Source organism: Hypomesus nipponensis, chromosome 2 (assembly GCF_054491055.1).
Source record: "Hypomesus nipponensis isolate SF chromosome 2, ASM5449105v1, whole genome shotgun sequence".
NCBI classification, from domain to species: Eukaryota; Metazoa; Chordata; class Actinopteri; order Osmeriformes; family Osmeridae; genus Hypomesus; species Hypomesus nipponensis.
In genome coordinates, this window is record NC_140362.1 from 19,177,602 (window position 1) to 19,193,688 (window position 16,087).

General features: G+C 42.6%; 4 protein-coding genes across 5 annotated transcripts; 2 read left to right on the forward strand and 2 right to left on the reverse strand.

Moving 5' to 3' along the window:
- The first annotated feature begins 506 nt into the window (after window positions 1-506).
- Window positions 507-4,102, forward strand: mecr (mitochondrial trans-2-enoyl-CoA reductase). Its single transcript, XM_084667062.1, has 10 exons — window positions 507-829; window positions 923-1,020; window positions 1,103-1,234; window positions 1,630-1,773; window positions 2,055-2,157; window positions 2,889-2,991; window positions 3,091-3,164; window positions 3,258-3,318; window positions 3,431-3,503; window positions 3,623-4,102. Exons 1-10 carry the CDS (start codon window positions 612-614, stop codon window positions 3,784-3,786), a joined length of 1,170 nt encoding a protein of 389 aa, XP_084523188.1. The 5' UTR covers window positions 507-611; the 3' UTR covers window positions 3,787-4,102.
- Window positions 4,103-4,649: 547 nt separating this feature from the next.
- On the reverse strand, window positions 4,650-8,443 carry smpdl3b (sphingomyelin phosphodiesterase acid like 3B). 2 transcript variants are annotated; one of them, XM_084667041.1, is made up of 8 exons: window positions 7,788-8,443; window positions 7,434-7,647; window positions 7,154-7,251; window positions 6,906-7,049; window positions 6,611-6,780; window positions 6,233-6,413; window positions 5,929-6,062; window positions 4,650-5,528 (listed from the first exon to the last, which is right to left on the reverse strand). In XM_084667041.1, the coding sequence occupies exons 1-8, from the start codon at window positions 7,846-7,848 to the stop codon at window positions 5,166-5,168; spliced, it is 1,365 nt and encodes a 454-aa protein (XP_084523167.1). In that variant the 5' UTR covers window positions 7,849-8,443; the 3' UTR covers window positions 4,650-5,165. The 2 variants fall into 2 exon arrangements, with proteins under 2 accessions (XP_084523167.1, XP_084523178.1); XM_084667052.1 differs by having other exon boundaries at window positions 7,434-8,443.
- Window positions 8,444-8,463: 20 nt separating this feature from the next.
- rpa2 (replication protein A2) lies at window positions 8,464-12,051 on the forward strand. The gene is made up of 9 exons (XM_084667075.1): window positions 8,464-8,622; window positions 8,846-8,943; window positions 9,117-9,218; window positions 9,424-9,537; window positions 10,159-10,233; window positions 10,575-10,691; window positions 10,906-11,034; window positions 11,376-11,470; window positions 11,596-12,051. The coding sequence occupies exons 1-9, from the start codon at window positions 8,610-8,612 to the stop codon at window positions 11,681-11,683; spliced, it is 831 nt and encodes a 276-aa protein (XP_084523201.1). The 5' UTR covers window positions 8,464-8,609; the 3' UTR covers window positions 11,684-12,051.
- A 482-nt stretch (window positions 12,052-12,533) lies between these two features.
- themis2 (thymocyte selection associated family member 2) lies at window positions 12,534-15,955 on the reverse strand. The gene is made up of 6 exons (XM_084667029.1): window positions 15,730-15,955; window positions 15,159-15,299; window positions 14,590-15,015; window positions 13,234-14,393; window positions 12,918-13,029; window positions 12,534-12,761 (listed from the first exon to the last, which is right to left on the reverse strand). The coding sequence occupies exons 1-6, from the start codon at window positions 15,833-15,835 to the stop codon at window positions 12,625-12,627; spliced, it is 2,082 nt and encodes a 693-aa protein (XP_084523155.1). The 5' UTR covers window positions 15,836-15,955; the 3' UTR covers window positions 12,534-12,624.
- Between the last annotated feature and the right edge of the window lie 132 nt (window positions 15,956-16,087).

Here is a 16,087-nt window from a genome sequence, read left to right on the forward strand (position 1 = left end):
CACATGCTACAGGTGCTACAGATATATGTGCTTTGTTTGACATCGTTGGCCATTTCGTTCTGTCCTGTTTGGGGTTAGTGGCTCAGGGCATTTTCTAAGAATGTGCATTTATAGCTTACGAAGGTATCAATGTTTAAATCTGGTAATTTAGTCTTGATATCAAATGATGTCAAGATACCTCAGTGTATTGTGCTGATAGGTTAGACTTGTCACTCAGTTTAAAAAATGGTATGAAGCATGCATAACATGTGAAGATATTCTCAATTTCCTAAATAAAATCAATTTGAACTTCAATTTTGTTGTGGTTGTTCTTTTACTTGCAAACCCATAGTCTATGAAACATTAGGTTCCAATCCCAGCTAAATTACAATGACAATGAAAATATCTTCTTTGACGTGTTGGGATGGACTGCTATTTGTCTTTCTGACCTCCACTGTGGAGTTCTGAAATAAATGGGTGCATGTACGGCGTTCAACCGTTAGAGGCGGCACTCAGTTTACATTCGCTTTCTTGGTTTAAAGTAAATCCAACATGGCCACGCACAGTGTCCTCTGAGCAACAATACAGTGCGATAGTACGCATAAGAGCATTTGTCATTTTTATGTTTTGAAATGAAGGTCAAGCTCCTGATACGCTCATTATTGAAAAAAACATGGGTTTGTGGACTGACGACGCACACAAACCTCCCAACTGCCTTTCCACACCAACGTGTATTGCAATGCAGGATAGTCGGGGAGTTAAGCGCGAGGGGGTACTCTACAGGAGCTTCAGCTAAGGGCTGTGCGGCTTTAGTGTACAGAACTCACGGAGACCCTACCCAAGTAGTTCAGTAAGAATGTCATGTTTTTATCTTGGTCAGCTGGGGCTGTATGGTATAGCCTTTCAATGAGAAGCGTCATAACCTGTATTGTGTGGTTGTCAGGTTGGAGAGTATGAATCTCCCATCTATTGACGAAAAGAGTGTTCTTGTCAAAATACTGGCAGCGCCAGTCAACCCATCTGATATCAACATGATTCAAGGTAAAAGGCAAAATAAAACGACGTATAGGTCCAGCATATGGAAATGAAAGCTAAACGTTGATCAATGTCCTGGCTGTCCCAGGTACCTACGCTATCCTACCCGACCTCCCAGCAGTAGGGGGCAACGAGGGGGTCGCCTTAGTATTGGAGGTGGGCAGCCAGGTGAAATCCCTCAAACCAGGAGACTGGGTCATCCCAAGAGATGCTGGATTGGGTGAATAATACACCAACTTCTCACACACAGACTATCGAGACTAGACAAATTCAAATGATTTCTTGCCCCGCTAATTTAGCAGACACATTTAGGGGTTCGATGGCTGAGCGGTTAGGTAGTCGAGAAGGTTGTTGGTTCAATTCCCTGCCATGCAAAATGGCATTTTGTCCTTGGGCAAGGCACTTCACCGTACTTGCCTCGGGGAGAATGTCCCTGTACTTACTGTAAGTCGCCCTGGATAAGAGCATCTGCTAAATGACTAAATGTAAATATAATGTGAAGTACAAACGTGCACACTAAATGCAGCAAATAATCAAGGACGGCAAAGTTCTAACTATGTTACAGTGGTTAATGGCAAGCAACAGTCAGTTGGGATGGTTTCTGTCTGATTGCAGGAACATGGAGGACAGCGGCAGTGCTGGCTGCAAAGGATGTGATCTCCCTGCCAAATGACATCCCCCTGCTCTCAGCTGCCACACTGGGGGTCAACCCCTGCACGGCCTTCAGGATGCTCTCTGACTTTGAAAACCTCAAACCAGGTACCACCAACACCTCAAGCTGCAGCTGGCTTGTGAGTTTGGAAAATCGGAAGCAAATATATTTCTCTGCGTTCTACACTTAAATGCTGTGCGTGTGTGTATGAAAAACAGAGAGCAATGGCTAAACAGCCTGTAACAGGCAGCTTTGCGGTGTGTAGGAGACACTGCTGTCTGTACCCTTGAGTGTCTGCTCCCTTTGTGATATATCTGAGAGTGTTTGGATACCTTCATGTGAAGCATCTAAAATGTGTATGTTTTCCGACTGTGCCCCTGCCCCTCAGGTGACTCAGTGATCCAGAATGCAGCCAATAGTGGAGTGGGTCAGGCTGTTATTCAGATAGCTGCAGCGAGGGGAATCCAGACTATTAATGTGGTCAGAGACAGGTAGCCTCCTCTCCCACTTAGTTGTTATGGACCAAAATCTGTCAATTAGTCACTGATTGTGAGTTTGTCGCCCTACACTGTTTAAAGTACATATTGATTAGCTGTTTTATTTTCCAGTAACGCTTTAGAATAATGGTCTGTTGTTAACAAGTAGCTATGCAGAAAGTAATAGGTAGTACTACATTAACACTTAACTTAATACTATTAACTAATATGGAACCAAGATTAACTAAGCAGTAATAGCAAATTTAGTACAAAGGTAATTCCTTGGTAGGTATTTGATTATTACTAAATAAATGTGAGATTTATTTTGAGATAGTTTGAGAACTACTTGTGAACTATGACCAATTAAGAAATACTAACCAATTAATTACTAATCACATAAGTAACATGTCTAAAAAGTGAACACTTCAGTTTTTTTTACTCTTAACATGGTCATAACATTTCATTTAATTTCAACCTCTACCACCTATTACTTCCTGCATAGCTACTCGTTAACAACGGACCATTATTATAAAGTGTTACCTATTTTCCTAATGATTACCTGGGTCTGTCAGCTAGTCTGTTAAAGTAAGACTTTTTACAACAGAGTTATAACTCTCCCTGCCTTAGTGAAGTCAGATGGGTCTGAGAATGTAATGGCAGGAAAAAAAGATTGGGATTTGGAATGGACTTAATAACAACTAATGAAGGACTATCAGCCAATGAACATCCTTGGCTCATTTCCCCAGACCAGACCTCAAACAGCTCACTGATAGGCTGAAGGCTCTGGGGGCCAGTCATGTGATCAAAGAGGAAACACTAAGACGACCTGAACTGAAAGAGCTCTTCAAGGTCTGTGGTCACCCGCTGCACCTTTCATGATGGTAAGATCTAACTTTAGATGGAATAAACATGATCTTTGACTCATAATGTCTGTTCTGTACCTCATAGATCTGCCCTAAACCGAAACTAGCATTGAATGGAGTTGGGGGCAAGAGTGCAACAGAACTACTTCGCAATTTACAGTGAGTATTATGGTATTCCTTCAATGTGCAAGTTCAATGCTCATAAAACCCGAAAGATTCAATTTAAGAACAAATTCCCTTTGTGGTTGTCAGGGTCGGGGGTACCATGGTGACGTATGGTGGGATGTCCAAGCAGCCAGTCACAGTCCCTGTGGTAAAACATGCACTTCCTCTGGAGCTCACTTCCTCCCCAGGGTGCTTTCACCATGAGCTATTTTCATTGGTTTCACATTACATCTGCATTCATTTAGTTTCTGTTTCTCCAGAGTGCTCTTATTTTCAAAAATGTGAAGGTGCGAGGGTTTTGGGTCACTCAGTGGAAAAGGCAATATGCTAAAGGTGAGTTAGGATCGTTTTAATAGAGGTGTCTTCTAAATGACATACACAGTCCTAGCATATTGACGCACAGTGAAGGCATCCTAGTCCTCTGACAAAAACTGAGGTTCTTCTCTCCCTAGATGAGGAGGCCTTGCATGGGATGCTGGAGGAGTTATGTGTCATGATCCGCCAGGGGAAGCTGTCTGCACCTGCCTGCTCTGAGGTGGGCCTCACGGACTTCCACAAAGCGCTGGACTCTGCCATGCAACCGTTCACTTCAGTCAAACAAGTCTTGATCATGTAAGCCCTGACCCAGCCCCTGACCCAGCCCCTGACCAAGCCCCTGACCAAGCCCCAGCCCCTGAACCACCAGCCTCTCCATGCTTCCCATCCCCAGGTCACGGGCACGTTCATGGGAGTCCAGTCCCAAGATTGCTGCATCACTGTGCGAGGATGAGTTGCTCAAGCATACATGCAATAAATATGTTGCTACCCTTTTATAGTGATGTTCAAAGTCCATTATATGTTATCACTTCACCTTTGTTGTCAGAGACGTTTCCAAATGAAATGCAACACATGGTAGTCTGGCAAAGCACAAAAATAAACATTTCTTAAAGGTTCACTGACAATACAGAGTCCCTTTTCTCAAATTCTATGGATACAAGGAAGTATATTTGAGACCTTAAGGACTTCCAGATGTCTATTGGTGATAACAATAGGGTTCAGGGTCCATCCATTGCTTTTGTTGTTATGACATGAACATATTGTGTTTATAAAAACGTGTTCATAAATGCTGCTTTATTCTACCAAATTGAACAAAAAATACTCAATCTACAGGAAGTAGTTAGATATGTGGTTCTTTTTGAATGGTCTACTCTATAACATGTAATCATGGAAACTCATTGGTCAAAAGGTATGTAGACCCTGGTATATATTGATTTACATGAATAGCAGACAGGGGAAAGGTTAGCTTGTATAAAAAGAAGTGAAGATTTAAGTCGCGGATCTTGCCGTTATGAAGAACAGTAAAAAATACGACCAACTTTTACAAGCATAACACATGACCAAACCGAGGGTGTTAAAAGTCATTCATGACCCAAAGGATAAACATTTTTCAGAATGAGCTTGTTACACTAATGTACAATTCTATTAATAAATATCTCAATATGACATTATCATTTTAATAGTGATCATAATTTCATTATTTAATACAGACAACTTGTTCAGTTCAAAATCAGAGTGGAATGCTGTATAAGTCTTTCTAGTCTTTCTTAGGCTGACCAACGTGCAGGCCCTGGTGTGTGTACAGTCGTGGCCACAAGGTTTGGCAAAGACAAATGTTGTGTTTTGCAAAGTTGGCTGATTCAGTATTTGAGTTTTTTTTTGTACATGTTTCTATAGAATACTGGAATCACAATAAGGCACATTTTATATTTTTATATATATATAAGCATATATAAGCTTTTTGGGGGCAAACATTTTCAATACAGTCAATTTGCTCTTAAAATCCAATCGGAATGATAGAGTGATTTCACCTGGCTAGAATTAGTTCACACTTTCATATGCTGATGATATGACTTACTGAAATTATGTTAGCAGTCATTTTATGCCAAGGCCCAGCAAGCTTTGCAAACACAAAATGTATGTTGCTGCCAATACTCTTGGCCACGGCAGTATAGATCCTCAGCTGGTTAGCCAGACCAGACTGAGCGCCGTGGTGATGATGGGCAGCAGGGCGGCGCCGATCGAGACTGCCCCCTCTTTCTCCAGACAGTGCTCGTATCTGTCAAAGTCAATTTCTCTGGCAGCACACACGTGGTCGACGCGACAGTGACTGTCGCACTCTGCCAGGTCGTAGTTGACGGAGTTGAACTCGTAGTACTTCTGGAGGTAGCAGTGGCTGTTTGCCATGCGGTCCAGAACCCGGTGCATAGAGGAAGGGGATGCATCCGGGACCCTGAAACTCTCAGTGAGCCTGTATTCCTTCTCCCAGCGGCTTTGGGCTATGTTGGCACGGGTCAGGTTAAGGTAGTACGTCACAACATCCTGCGCGTGGAGAAGACAAATGCTGCTGAGACTGAAGTAAATGCTACACTACAACTACCTTGGGGGAGGGGGGGGGGGGGGGTCAGAGGGCTGAGCGGTTAGGGAGTCGGGCTATTAATCAGAAGGTTGTTGGTTCGATTCCCGGTCGTGCAAAGTGACATTTCTGTCCTTGGGAAAGGCACTTCACCCTACTTGCCTCGGGGGGAATGTCCCTGTACACACTGCAAATCGCTCTGGATAAGAGCGTCTGATAAATGACTAAATGTAAATGTACCTTAAAATAATATATGCGACTAGAATGAAGGATGTAGTGTCGTCATTTATTAGCATAAATTAGATGGTTTTGAGATTCTAGGTGTAACAAATGGAGACAAGGAAAGAACTTTGGGTCAATTTTTACCTTGACCAGGAGAGTTTGGGTGTCATATTCAAAGACGCGGATCCCAGGGTTGTTGGCCCCATCCACGACTCCAGGCAGGGTCGTCTTCCATGGGGTAACCCCGGGGGTCAGGAACATGACATTAATGGGGGAGTCTGAAGAAAAAGGAACCAAATCAACAAAGAAAAGTTTAATAAAGTCACAATCATGTACAACATGAAACAATAAGTCCATACCAGACAGATGGAATGGATCGCCACTGAGCGAATGCCAAACCCAACATATCTGAAAGCCATGCGTGATGTCTGTGTAGCAGCATCAGTACCATCGGGACTGTAGAACATGCGGAAGCTGTCAGTATGGTGATGGCCGAAGAACTGTCCGATGATGACAGAGTGATGCTTCTGAACAAGCTCTAGGTAGCGTTCGTTGAAGTGGGGTCTGAACCAAGGCTTACTGCGTTTCTTCTCAAAAAAGCCCGGTGGCACATGACCAATGATGTAAACCTAGAGAAAGACCAGAGGTTTCGTAACACTTGTAAAACCTAGTTAAAAGTGACTGGTTATGTATTTCAAACAAACATTCATGGAGTAATCTGCCAAGTTTATCAACAGTAGCTCTGGCTTACTGGTTGAACTATATCTTATCTTTTTTGTCTCGCAACAGAGCGCAAATGATAGATTCTTTGTTGTTGGTAGCCTACCTTTTCTCTGTCCTTTGCGGCATCTGTGAGAACCTGATCTGTCCAGCTGAATTGATTAGCTGGGTCTGTCATGTCTTCGGTTGCCTTGTTTTGATCATAGTATAGGTTAGTGTTGAGTACCACCACCCTGAAGCCTGGACGATTCAGCAACCTTTCAGTGTAATATCCACCTAAACCCAAAAAATAATACAAGGAATAAAAGCGAGCAGAGATTTATTTTGCTGTCAGACTTTTAAAACATGTACTCATTCATATAATTGTTGACTCAATATCAGGCTTTCACAGAACCCTGTACCTTTTCTGAAGGTTATTTGCGATTCCGGTTCCAACCAATCCTGCCACATCCCTGCTGTCTTTTCATAAATGTTGTTTTGAACAGCTGGAAGCTGACTCTTTGGGTGATAATCATGATTGCCCAGTGCAGAATATACTTTGGTTGCTGAAAGATGAGAATGGTGAAGATTCATGCATCCTCAGACATTTTCAATATCAAAGCACTGAAATTATGAACATTGTATTTGACCATAAGGGACTAGAATTTACTTGGGAACACAAGCTTTATGATGTGGGTGAGATTTCCGATAATGTGTAGGACCGCCTCCTCTCCCAGATCCTCATTGGGTATGTGAGGTGTGTCATCTCTGTAAGGCAAATGTCAGGCTGTGTGAAAAAAGTGTATTGTATAAAATCTATAAATTCACATGACAAAGACCTAAGATAAACAGGAAAAATAGTTTATTTTACGGACGAGGGCGAACCTAAGACTATATTGTCTGTCTGATCATAACCCTATAACATCTGTTCTCACACATTTATTTCCTACCCCGTCCAGACGATGAAATCCGGGTCGGGCATTATATCTTTCATGGCATACACTGAGGAGTTTATGAGGTTCCATGGAGAGTCACAGTGATAATCTCCAAATCTGCCAGCACTGGAAGTAGGACGTTTTCCACTGGAAGCGCATACATTTTCGGGATTGTCTGTAAGGTTAAAGGTTGGGTCCCAATGTAGGTCTGTAATATGCCAAAAGTTTCCTGGAAATAAGAGTAAACGTAAAATGACAAATAGAGCTTGTTTCTCACACAGCGTTTAAAAAGAAAGAAAAAATACGTTTGTCAAATAGTGACGTAGGCCTACCGGGGACAGGCTCCACGGATGCAGCAGAGCTACTTACCGGACAGAGCCAGAACCTTCGTGCAAGTTAAGAGGAGACCAAGCAAAGTTTTCCACATCATACACTTTGACTAGCAAGATTGTAAAACTCCACTTATAGTTGGAAGCTAGGGTTGTAGTGGGAAGACATGCAATGGTATCTTGCCGTTTCCGAGAGTAATGTCCCATGTTAAATAACCTTGCTCAGTCCATAAAATGGAAGATAAGAAACGGATAAAATCTGAAATGGGTGGTTGTCTATTAACATCTTAAAATCCCATGCATATTTAAGCCTGTTGTTTTTGACAACGTGATATAGGCCTACTACATGTTTCTTTTCTCTCCTAAACTGTAAAAAGATCAGTCAAGCATTTTGACACGTTACCATCATTTGTTTGCTAAATATATTTGTTTGACACTTTTTTTTTGCCGAGATGGCCTTTTGAAAATTGATGGGAAGCCCACACTTGAATGCGCGCATAAAACACATTACCAACTTCGAATGCTCAAATATATAAAATTGTGTACTTATTGTTTTAATGAATGCGGCGTAAACATTTTTTTCAATGCCTAATTTAATTGGATCCCCAAACTCCGCCCAACCGGGCTGACCGTGATACCAAAACAAATGTAATATAGCCGTCGTATGATTGGGTACATTTCGCGGGAGTGCTTTACGACGCATGCGTTCTGCGATGTCAACTTTCAAGCGCGCGGAATTGCACAAGAAAAGCCTTGCACAGCGGACCCACTGTACCTACTTAGCGTTAGTTTAATCTCATTTGTTGTCTTTAGCCACATCGGTATATACATTTTTATCATTATCAACACATAAGGGTTTAACATGTGGAATCAAGGTGAGCTGCCTTTAATATCCTACGGAAACTGTCCAAATAACAAACAGAACAATCGCTAGTTGCCTGAGCTAGCCTCACCAGCTAGCTACTAACTTTATGCCATTAGCCGAGATTATTTTTGTTAACAGAAGTATGCTAGCTAGCTTACTACTTAGTTCAGACAACAAACATACCCTTCTGTTGCATGTTCAAGCAGGATTCACATGGTCTCATTTTCCTATAGGAGGATATAGCGAAACAAACACGATGACTGGTGGATATAGTCAGTCTCCAGGGGGATTTGCTTCACCTGCCGCATCCCAGGGAGGAGAGAAGAAAGGGGTCGGGAGCATAACGTTTTCCGTCATTGGCCATCATTCTGACAGAAAAAAACAAAACGTTTACTATTACGTTAATGTGTAAAACAATGTTGAGCCTCCTAGTGTGAACCAGGAGAATTAAGACTTGATCCGACAATAATTCGTGTATTACTTTTATTGTGCGCACGACCACAGAGAACTCGTGCCCAGCAGATCGTCCCGTGCACGGTGTCCCAGCTCATGTCCGCGGCCCAAGCCGAGGATGTCTTCCGAGTAGGAGAGGTGGAAGTTGCCCAGGTAACTAAACGCATTTCTCAATGTTAAGGATGCTGTGCATGGATTCAAAGTAGAAAAAAAAACCCTGTTTGGTCAATCCCAGACAATCGCTTTGAGGATAGTAAATAACAAATACATGTACTGCATCTGTTCGCCAAACTAATTTAGGCTTTTAGGGGCATTTCAACTACAACTTTAATTAGTAGTGTTCCTTTTTCAATCTCAGGTTACTTTTGTTGGAATCATCAGAAGTACTGACAAGTCCATGACCAATATTCAGTACAAAGTGGACGACATGACTGGAGCCCCAATGGACGTCAAACAGTGGGTGGATACAGAAGTGAGTACTGCCCCTTTCACAATGGCTAAAACATGTGCAGTTGTTATGAAGGGGTCAACACTTCAGTGATACGAAAGAGTACCCTGTAAATGCATAGAGTTAACCATGGTCCCAAAATTAGGTCTCAGAGAATGCCTGTGTGGAGGGTTGTGTGAATTTCCTAGTGACACCATGAGTACTTGGATCAGTCAATCACCAACAACACTGGCAGACAATAATTTTCCAAGGAAATGTTGGATAAGGGGAAAACTCGTAACAAACTCTCAAGTGTTTGAAAGAGTTAATAGTTTTAAATAGTGTTGTCATTGTATCGTTCTCTTGCACTGTTTAAGTTAGATTGTAAATTATGACTACTTATATATATTTTTTTTATTCCCCTTTGTATTAGCTAGAACCCCCCCTTAGTATTAGCTAGACTTTGCTCCTTTTGTTTAGTTAGTCCATGTATTTAAGTTTCAATATTCCTATATGTTTAATGTATGCACCTCCCTGCTAAAGTAAACTCCTTGTTTGTGCAAACATTCATGGCAAATCAAATCCTTTCTGATTCTGTTTGAAGCTGTTCTGTCTTGGGTATTATGGATACTATGGTTAACTATCTTCTCTTGTGTAAATGATCAGGATCCTGGAGTGGACAGCACTGTCATCCCCCCAAACACTTACGTCAAAGTCTCTGGGAACCTACGCTCATTCCAGGTAAACATCACTTTCTTTCTGTCATAGTACTGATGAGTCGAATCTGCAAGATTGGCAAAGGAAGTTGGGGGTTGGTTTCCTTCCTGCCTTTTCTTCCTCGTTAAACAGAATAGAGAACTATGTTCTCGGAAGTTCATTTATACATAGGGGTCAGATTTGCCTAGTACTTTATTATTATAAATTGTGTTTTAGTTTAGAGGAAGAGGGCCTCGTAGAAGCGTGTCACGCTTCTTCCCTCCTCCATAAAGAAAACAAACAAAAACAAACAAACAAAAGTCAATTCAAAAGGCAATTCTCAAAGTGACAGGTGCCCTCTGTGTGTGCTGCCCGTCCTGTATTAGAATCACAGGTCTGTAGTAGCGTTCAACGTGCGGCCCCTTGAGGACATGAATGAGATCACTTCCCACATGCTGGAGGTTGTACAAGCACACATGCTGCTCAGCAAACCACAGTCTACGGTGAGACAAATCCTTATCTTGACACAGCAGGAAGCACTGCCACTTCTCCTGTATATACCCCATGTGAAATTAAAATAATCGTCTGTTTAACTGAAACAGTGAGTCATCAAAAATCATATGGCCTTTTATTCACTTGCACACGTTTCCTTAGTTTTTTTGTGTAGTTTATTCATTTTTTGGTGAAATGAAAGTGACACTTTTTGCTCTGTTTTAGATGGGTGGTGGGGGAGGGATGAATACCAGCATGATTCCCATGTCCAAGCCTGGGCTGGGGGGCATGGGAGGAAGTTACTCGGGTGCCAGCGACATGTCTGCCAATGGGCTGAGCCCGAGCCAGAACCAGGTGAGAGTGCAGTTGGTAACAACACCGACTGTGCGACTGGGGGGGGTCAGAAGTCTGAGCGCTTAGGGAATTGGGCCATTGATCAGAAGGTTGCCGGTTCGATTTCCGTGCCGTGCCAAATGACGTTGTGTCCCTGGGCAAGGCACTTCTCCCTACTAGCCTCAGGGCTATGACCCTGTACTTACTGTAAGTCGCTCTGGATAAGAGCATCTGCTAAATGACTAAATGTTATGTAAATGTAACTCACTAGGGGTGTGTTCAATGATCAGGGTAAACGGTGGGAAGATGAGCACAGGCTCCACCTGGCATAATGAAGGGTTGTGTTTGTGTCCGTTGCTCAGGTGCTGAGGTTGATAAGGAGCTGTCAAGACGTGCAGGGCATCAGCACCCAGGATCTGAAGCAGAGACTTGGCGGTATAAGCTTGGCTGTTATCAAGTAAGTTGCCGCCTCTTTCTCGTGTTTTTTTTTTTTTTTTTCTTGCTTTCACACTACCCTGAATACATTGTCAGTGCAAAACTTCTGTCCTGTTGACTTGATATTCCGTTTCTTCTTCATTGCAGACAAGCAGTGGAGTTCCTCAGCAATGAAGGACACATATTTTCCACTATTGATGAGGACCACTTCAAATCTACTGACAACGAAGACTAGTGCTTTCACTCTCACACTTACTCCTATCAGGAATCAGACTTGAGTTTATTAATCTGATCTACTATATATGTACATACATTAGCCATGGGAGACTCTGGAATGCATGTATTCGTTTATGGGACTAACCTAAATATTTTACTGATTAAGTTGCATATGGTTGTGGTTAATAGCTGCATATATAATTCTGCCTTTCGTGGAAGCCATTGTTCCTGTTTCAAAACAGTTCTTTGTGAGAATTAGTCAGAGGTGGTTCATCATGGTCCTCTTGTTTCCTCTGAACACCACTCTGAAGTACGTTTTTATATTCCTTCAGAATAAGAGTCATCTGACCTTGCCGTAAATTAAATGAACGTGGTATACAACTAGAACCATTGCAGTCCATATCCTCACATCCTTTCTTAAGTAAAGGCACTTTTTCTTAAAAGAAAGTCTGTTTTCTTTCTATACATTATATTTGCACACACAATTAGCACGGTACCTCACTGAATACAAATATGGTGTATTTTATTTTGTAAGACACTATCAATTAAGGGTGAGAAGTATTTCTCAGCATGTAAATGATTTAAGATGAGGAACTAACATGGGGAACTCAAATCTCTAGTTTTCTAATGCTGTAAAAGAGTATTTGTAAATATGAGACCTGAAAAGATTGTTTCATTGACCAATGGTCCAACATAAAAAGCTATGTTCTCTCTTTCAATGTCCATCTTGGCAGTACTAAATAATGTGACATCACTATAAATAAAACATTTTCCTTCTACTTACAATTGAAAATGTTAAGAACGAAAAAGCAAGCTGCATACACAGTACAAGTTATACATAACATACATAACACTTTTTTTTAAATGCCAATAAAACTGAAATAATGAACTGCAATAAAAATGAAAACGATATGCCATACATTCTGGACAATTCTCACGTTCACACCAAATACATGAGGACTAAAACAGGTTGTGTGATTTTTCACAGCTCACAGAAACATGACACTCTTGTGCTTTTTTCACTGCGTCTGCGTACTCTTCCATAGACTCGTAGTCATGGTCACTGTCGACGTCTGCATAAACGGCACATACATCCACTGCAGAATAAGAACAAGTGTTAATTTACAGTTTATGCAACCACTACTTTACTGAACAAGTCTGTACATACAGACAACTGTGTGTAGGGACGTCCCATGTACCAGCTGGTTTGTCAAAGTGAGTGAGTGAGAAGGAGTAACATGAGGGAATACTACCTTTTTTCTTCCGGGTATTTTTCACGTATGTGTTAGGCTTAGCTTTGCTTGTTTTTGCCGCTTTGAGTGGTTCTCTAGGGTTCAGTTGGGGAGGGCTGTCACTTAACTTGTCCTTCAGGGTGACAGAAAGAATAACAATGTTATCCTTACAAAAAAAGTGCTTCTGCAAACCATGAAAAAGGAAATAGCAATCTTTCAGGATTGACCGTGTAAACATATTAGAATTGTTACTTGAAACCACACTCGTATGCGGTCACCATAGAGATTAAAATACGACAAACTTGTGATCAAATAAAGATGTTCATGTAAAACTTACCGGAAGTGGAGGTGCTGGTGGCCTCTTTTGCTTGTTACTATCAAGGCTCAATGTGCCCATGTCTTTGGTTGCACGGCTGGCTTTTTCCCCAGAGCGAGATTTTCCTTTTTTCTTAGAAGGTTTCGAGTCCGGCACAGGTGTCCGCTTGGGTGGGCGTGGTGGTGGGGGCTCGTCTGATGTCGTCAACCTGCGAAACTCATAATAGAACGTGTCTGTCACCTCTTTAACAGTCTCTAGGTGACACACGGGGGGCTCACCACTGGGCCAGGGCAGTGGGTCACTGGTGAATGACAGAGACATGTTGAGCCAACGGATGGGGATCTCAAAGGTCCGTTCGGGACTTCCTGGTAGGCTGGCTTCTATGGTGGGCTCCAGGGTAGCTTCCTCAAGTCTGAGTGAGGGGAAGCCCATAAGAGGATCCGTCTCCATACCTGCGTCACGGTTCACGACCTTAACATCCAACGGCAAAGCTTTGCTCTGGCAAAGATCCGCAAGTCTATTCTTCTTATTGTCTGTTATTTTCTCTACAAAGTTCCCTTGCATGTATAGTGGCAGAGAGACCTCCTCGATCTCATCCTCCTCCTCCTCGTCCTCGTCTATTTCTGTGGACCGTCTGCAGATCAACGCCTCCACCGTCTTCATCTGGCCGTTGCAGGCCAGCTCCACCTTCTCGACCCGCAGCACGGCCAGCTGCTCACCCACGCTGACGGCAGGAATACCTTCCTCCTCCACCTCCTCACAGTGCCGGGTCACGCTCACAAGGAGGCCCGGTGTGTGGGTCAGGGCGACGTACAGCTCATACACAGAGCTGAACTCCCTGGGTCGGCGCCGCAACCTCCCGCCGTAGTTCTGAGACACCAGGAAGTACTGTTGTGCTCTCCGGCCCTTGAGGCTGGTGGCCAGGACCATGGGCGATGTACCTCTTCTGTGAAGCACCAGGTGGCATCCCTTGCGGAGTTCTGGTAGCCAGCTGCAGCGAAATAGAGACTGGGTCTCTGGGCCCTCCAGGATTTCAGCCATAGTGGGAAAGACGTCTTCGGGCTGGGAGTGCACCTCTGACAGAGTGAACGGGCTGACAAAGGTGAGGTTCTGGCTTTGCTCTGTCACATCCATCACATCAACTTCTAAAGTTGAAGGGAACTTCACTATGTCTTTTCTCACTGTGAAAAGAATGTAGATTTTTGCATATTGTGTAAACAACACACACAGTATAAACATCTTTAAGCGGCAATGCACATTTTTGAGAAAATAACATGTGAAGTGTGAAAATAATACATTTATATGCATTTGTTTTTTTTAGGATGTTGTGTGGATTCCTATTATGGAATTAGCAAAAGATAAGCAAGTCATGCTTACAGTGCATTATAGCCTGGACCTGGTAAATGGGACTAAAGAGAAGAGGTCCACCACACATTGTGGTTTTGCTGAAACGAAATCGTTGGCTACAAAGATGGGGTGAAGACATGATCTCCTGAAGACTGTAGCACTGGTCGCTGTCACACTCGTAAAACTCTCCCCGGCAGGTGAGTGGTACCAGTACTTCTGCTGTGGCTCCCTGCTGCCCCTGGACCAGGCAGCGAACGTGAGCCTCCTGCCCTTCCCTCTCCTCCATGGACAGTATCGTCACGCGTTTCCCAGCCCCCAAGGTGAAGTTCTCAAAGGTAAGCTCACAGCGGCTGGTGAAGGTAAAGGAGAGACAGGAATCCAAGCCTTCAGGCCTGAGGCTCACCATCTCTTCCACTGTGTTGTATGGCATCTCCTCAGGAACGAGTTTGAAAAGACCTGACAGGTTTAACAACAGATTTGCCGTTGGTCACGTTTTTTTGTTAGGGTATGCTTAAAATATTGAACGAATGACGCAGCAGAATAGACTTATTACAGTATATTGCTGAAATTGAAACGACTGTCGAAACTCTTATTCTCACCCGTGTGTGTAAGGGGCAGTTCAAACTTTTCATTGGTGCTGATGTCCTCACAGTGCACCGCCAAAAGATCTATTCTTATAATTTTCACTATATCGCCAGTAGACAGACACACTTCACTCCCCGAAAGCTCATATACAGATCCTGTTAAATAAATAAAAAAACACCGCAACACGTGTCAAAAATATGTAGATTACACAGAAGTCAGGTACCAACCCACAATCGCTCAACCGCAAGAACATAATTGTGGCATGTAGATTGTGTTCACTCCGTCATAGAAATATTATAGTGTAAGTCAAGACTGTCATTTAATTATTGTCGAAGATAAAGTATTAAGCTCCCTGATAAGCTAGACTACTTCCCTCCAAATGGTGGGTTTACTCAAGGAATTTAGGCCTGCAATATCGAAATAAAAAAAGCAATTAGATTATAATCTGGGTAGCCATGTGTATTCAACAATAAACGTCAGTTTGATCTTTTAAATTGATGTTAGCCGTTGTATCAGACAATCGAAGTTTAAGTGTGAGAATATAATATTTTTGTCTACTTTAAATTTTATATTGAATATCCCTACCTTGGAAATACACCCCGGAGCAAACCTGTAGAATTCGCGGTAGACAAGTTTCGTCCAAGGATGCAATAAATTCTTGCAGGGACGCAGCCTCTCCCGTCGTCGCCATCACTGCCGAACGAGTTCTGCCTTAAGAATAAGGACTATTCTCTCAAACAGGCTTGTTCCGAGTTCTCACACTTTTGAAAACCACAATTTGCATGAGGAAGTGAGTTCATGGCATTGCACGTTAGGCTAAACTTGTTTGCCGTGTCAATAAAAAGGATTGCCCCAGCAAAAACTCTCAAACGTATTAATCAAGATGTCCATTATTATATATGTCACACATTTATTGGTTTGTTTCAACTTCAAAATTAAGCAT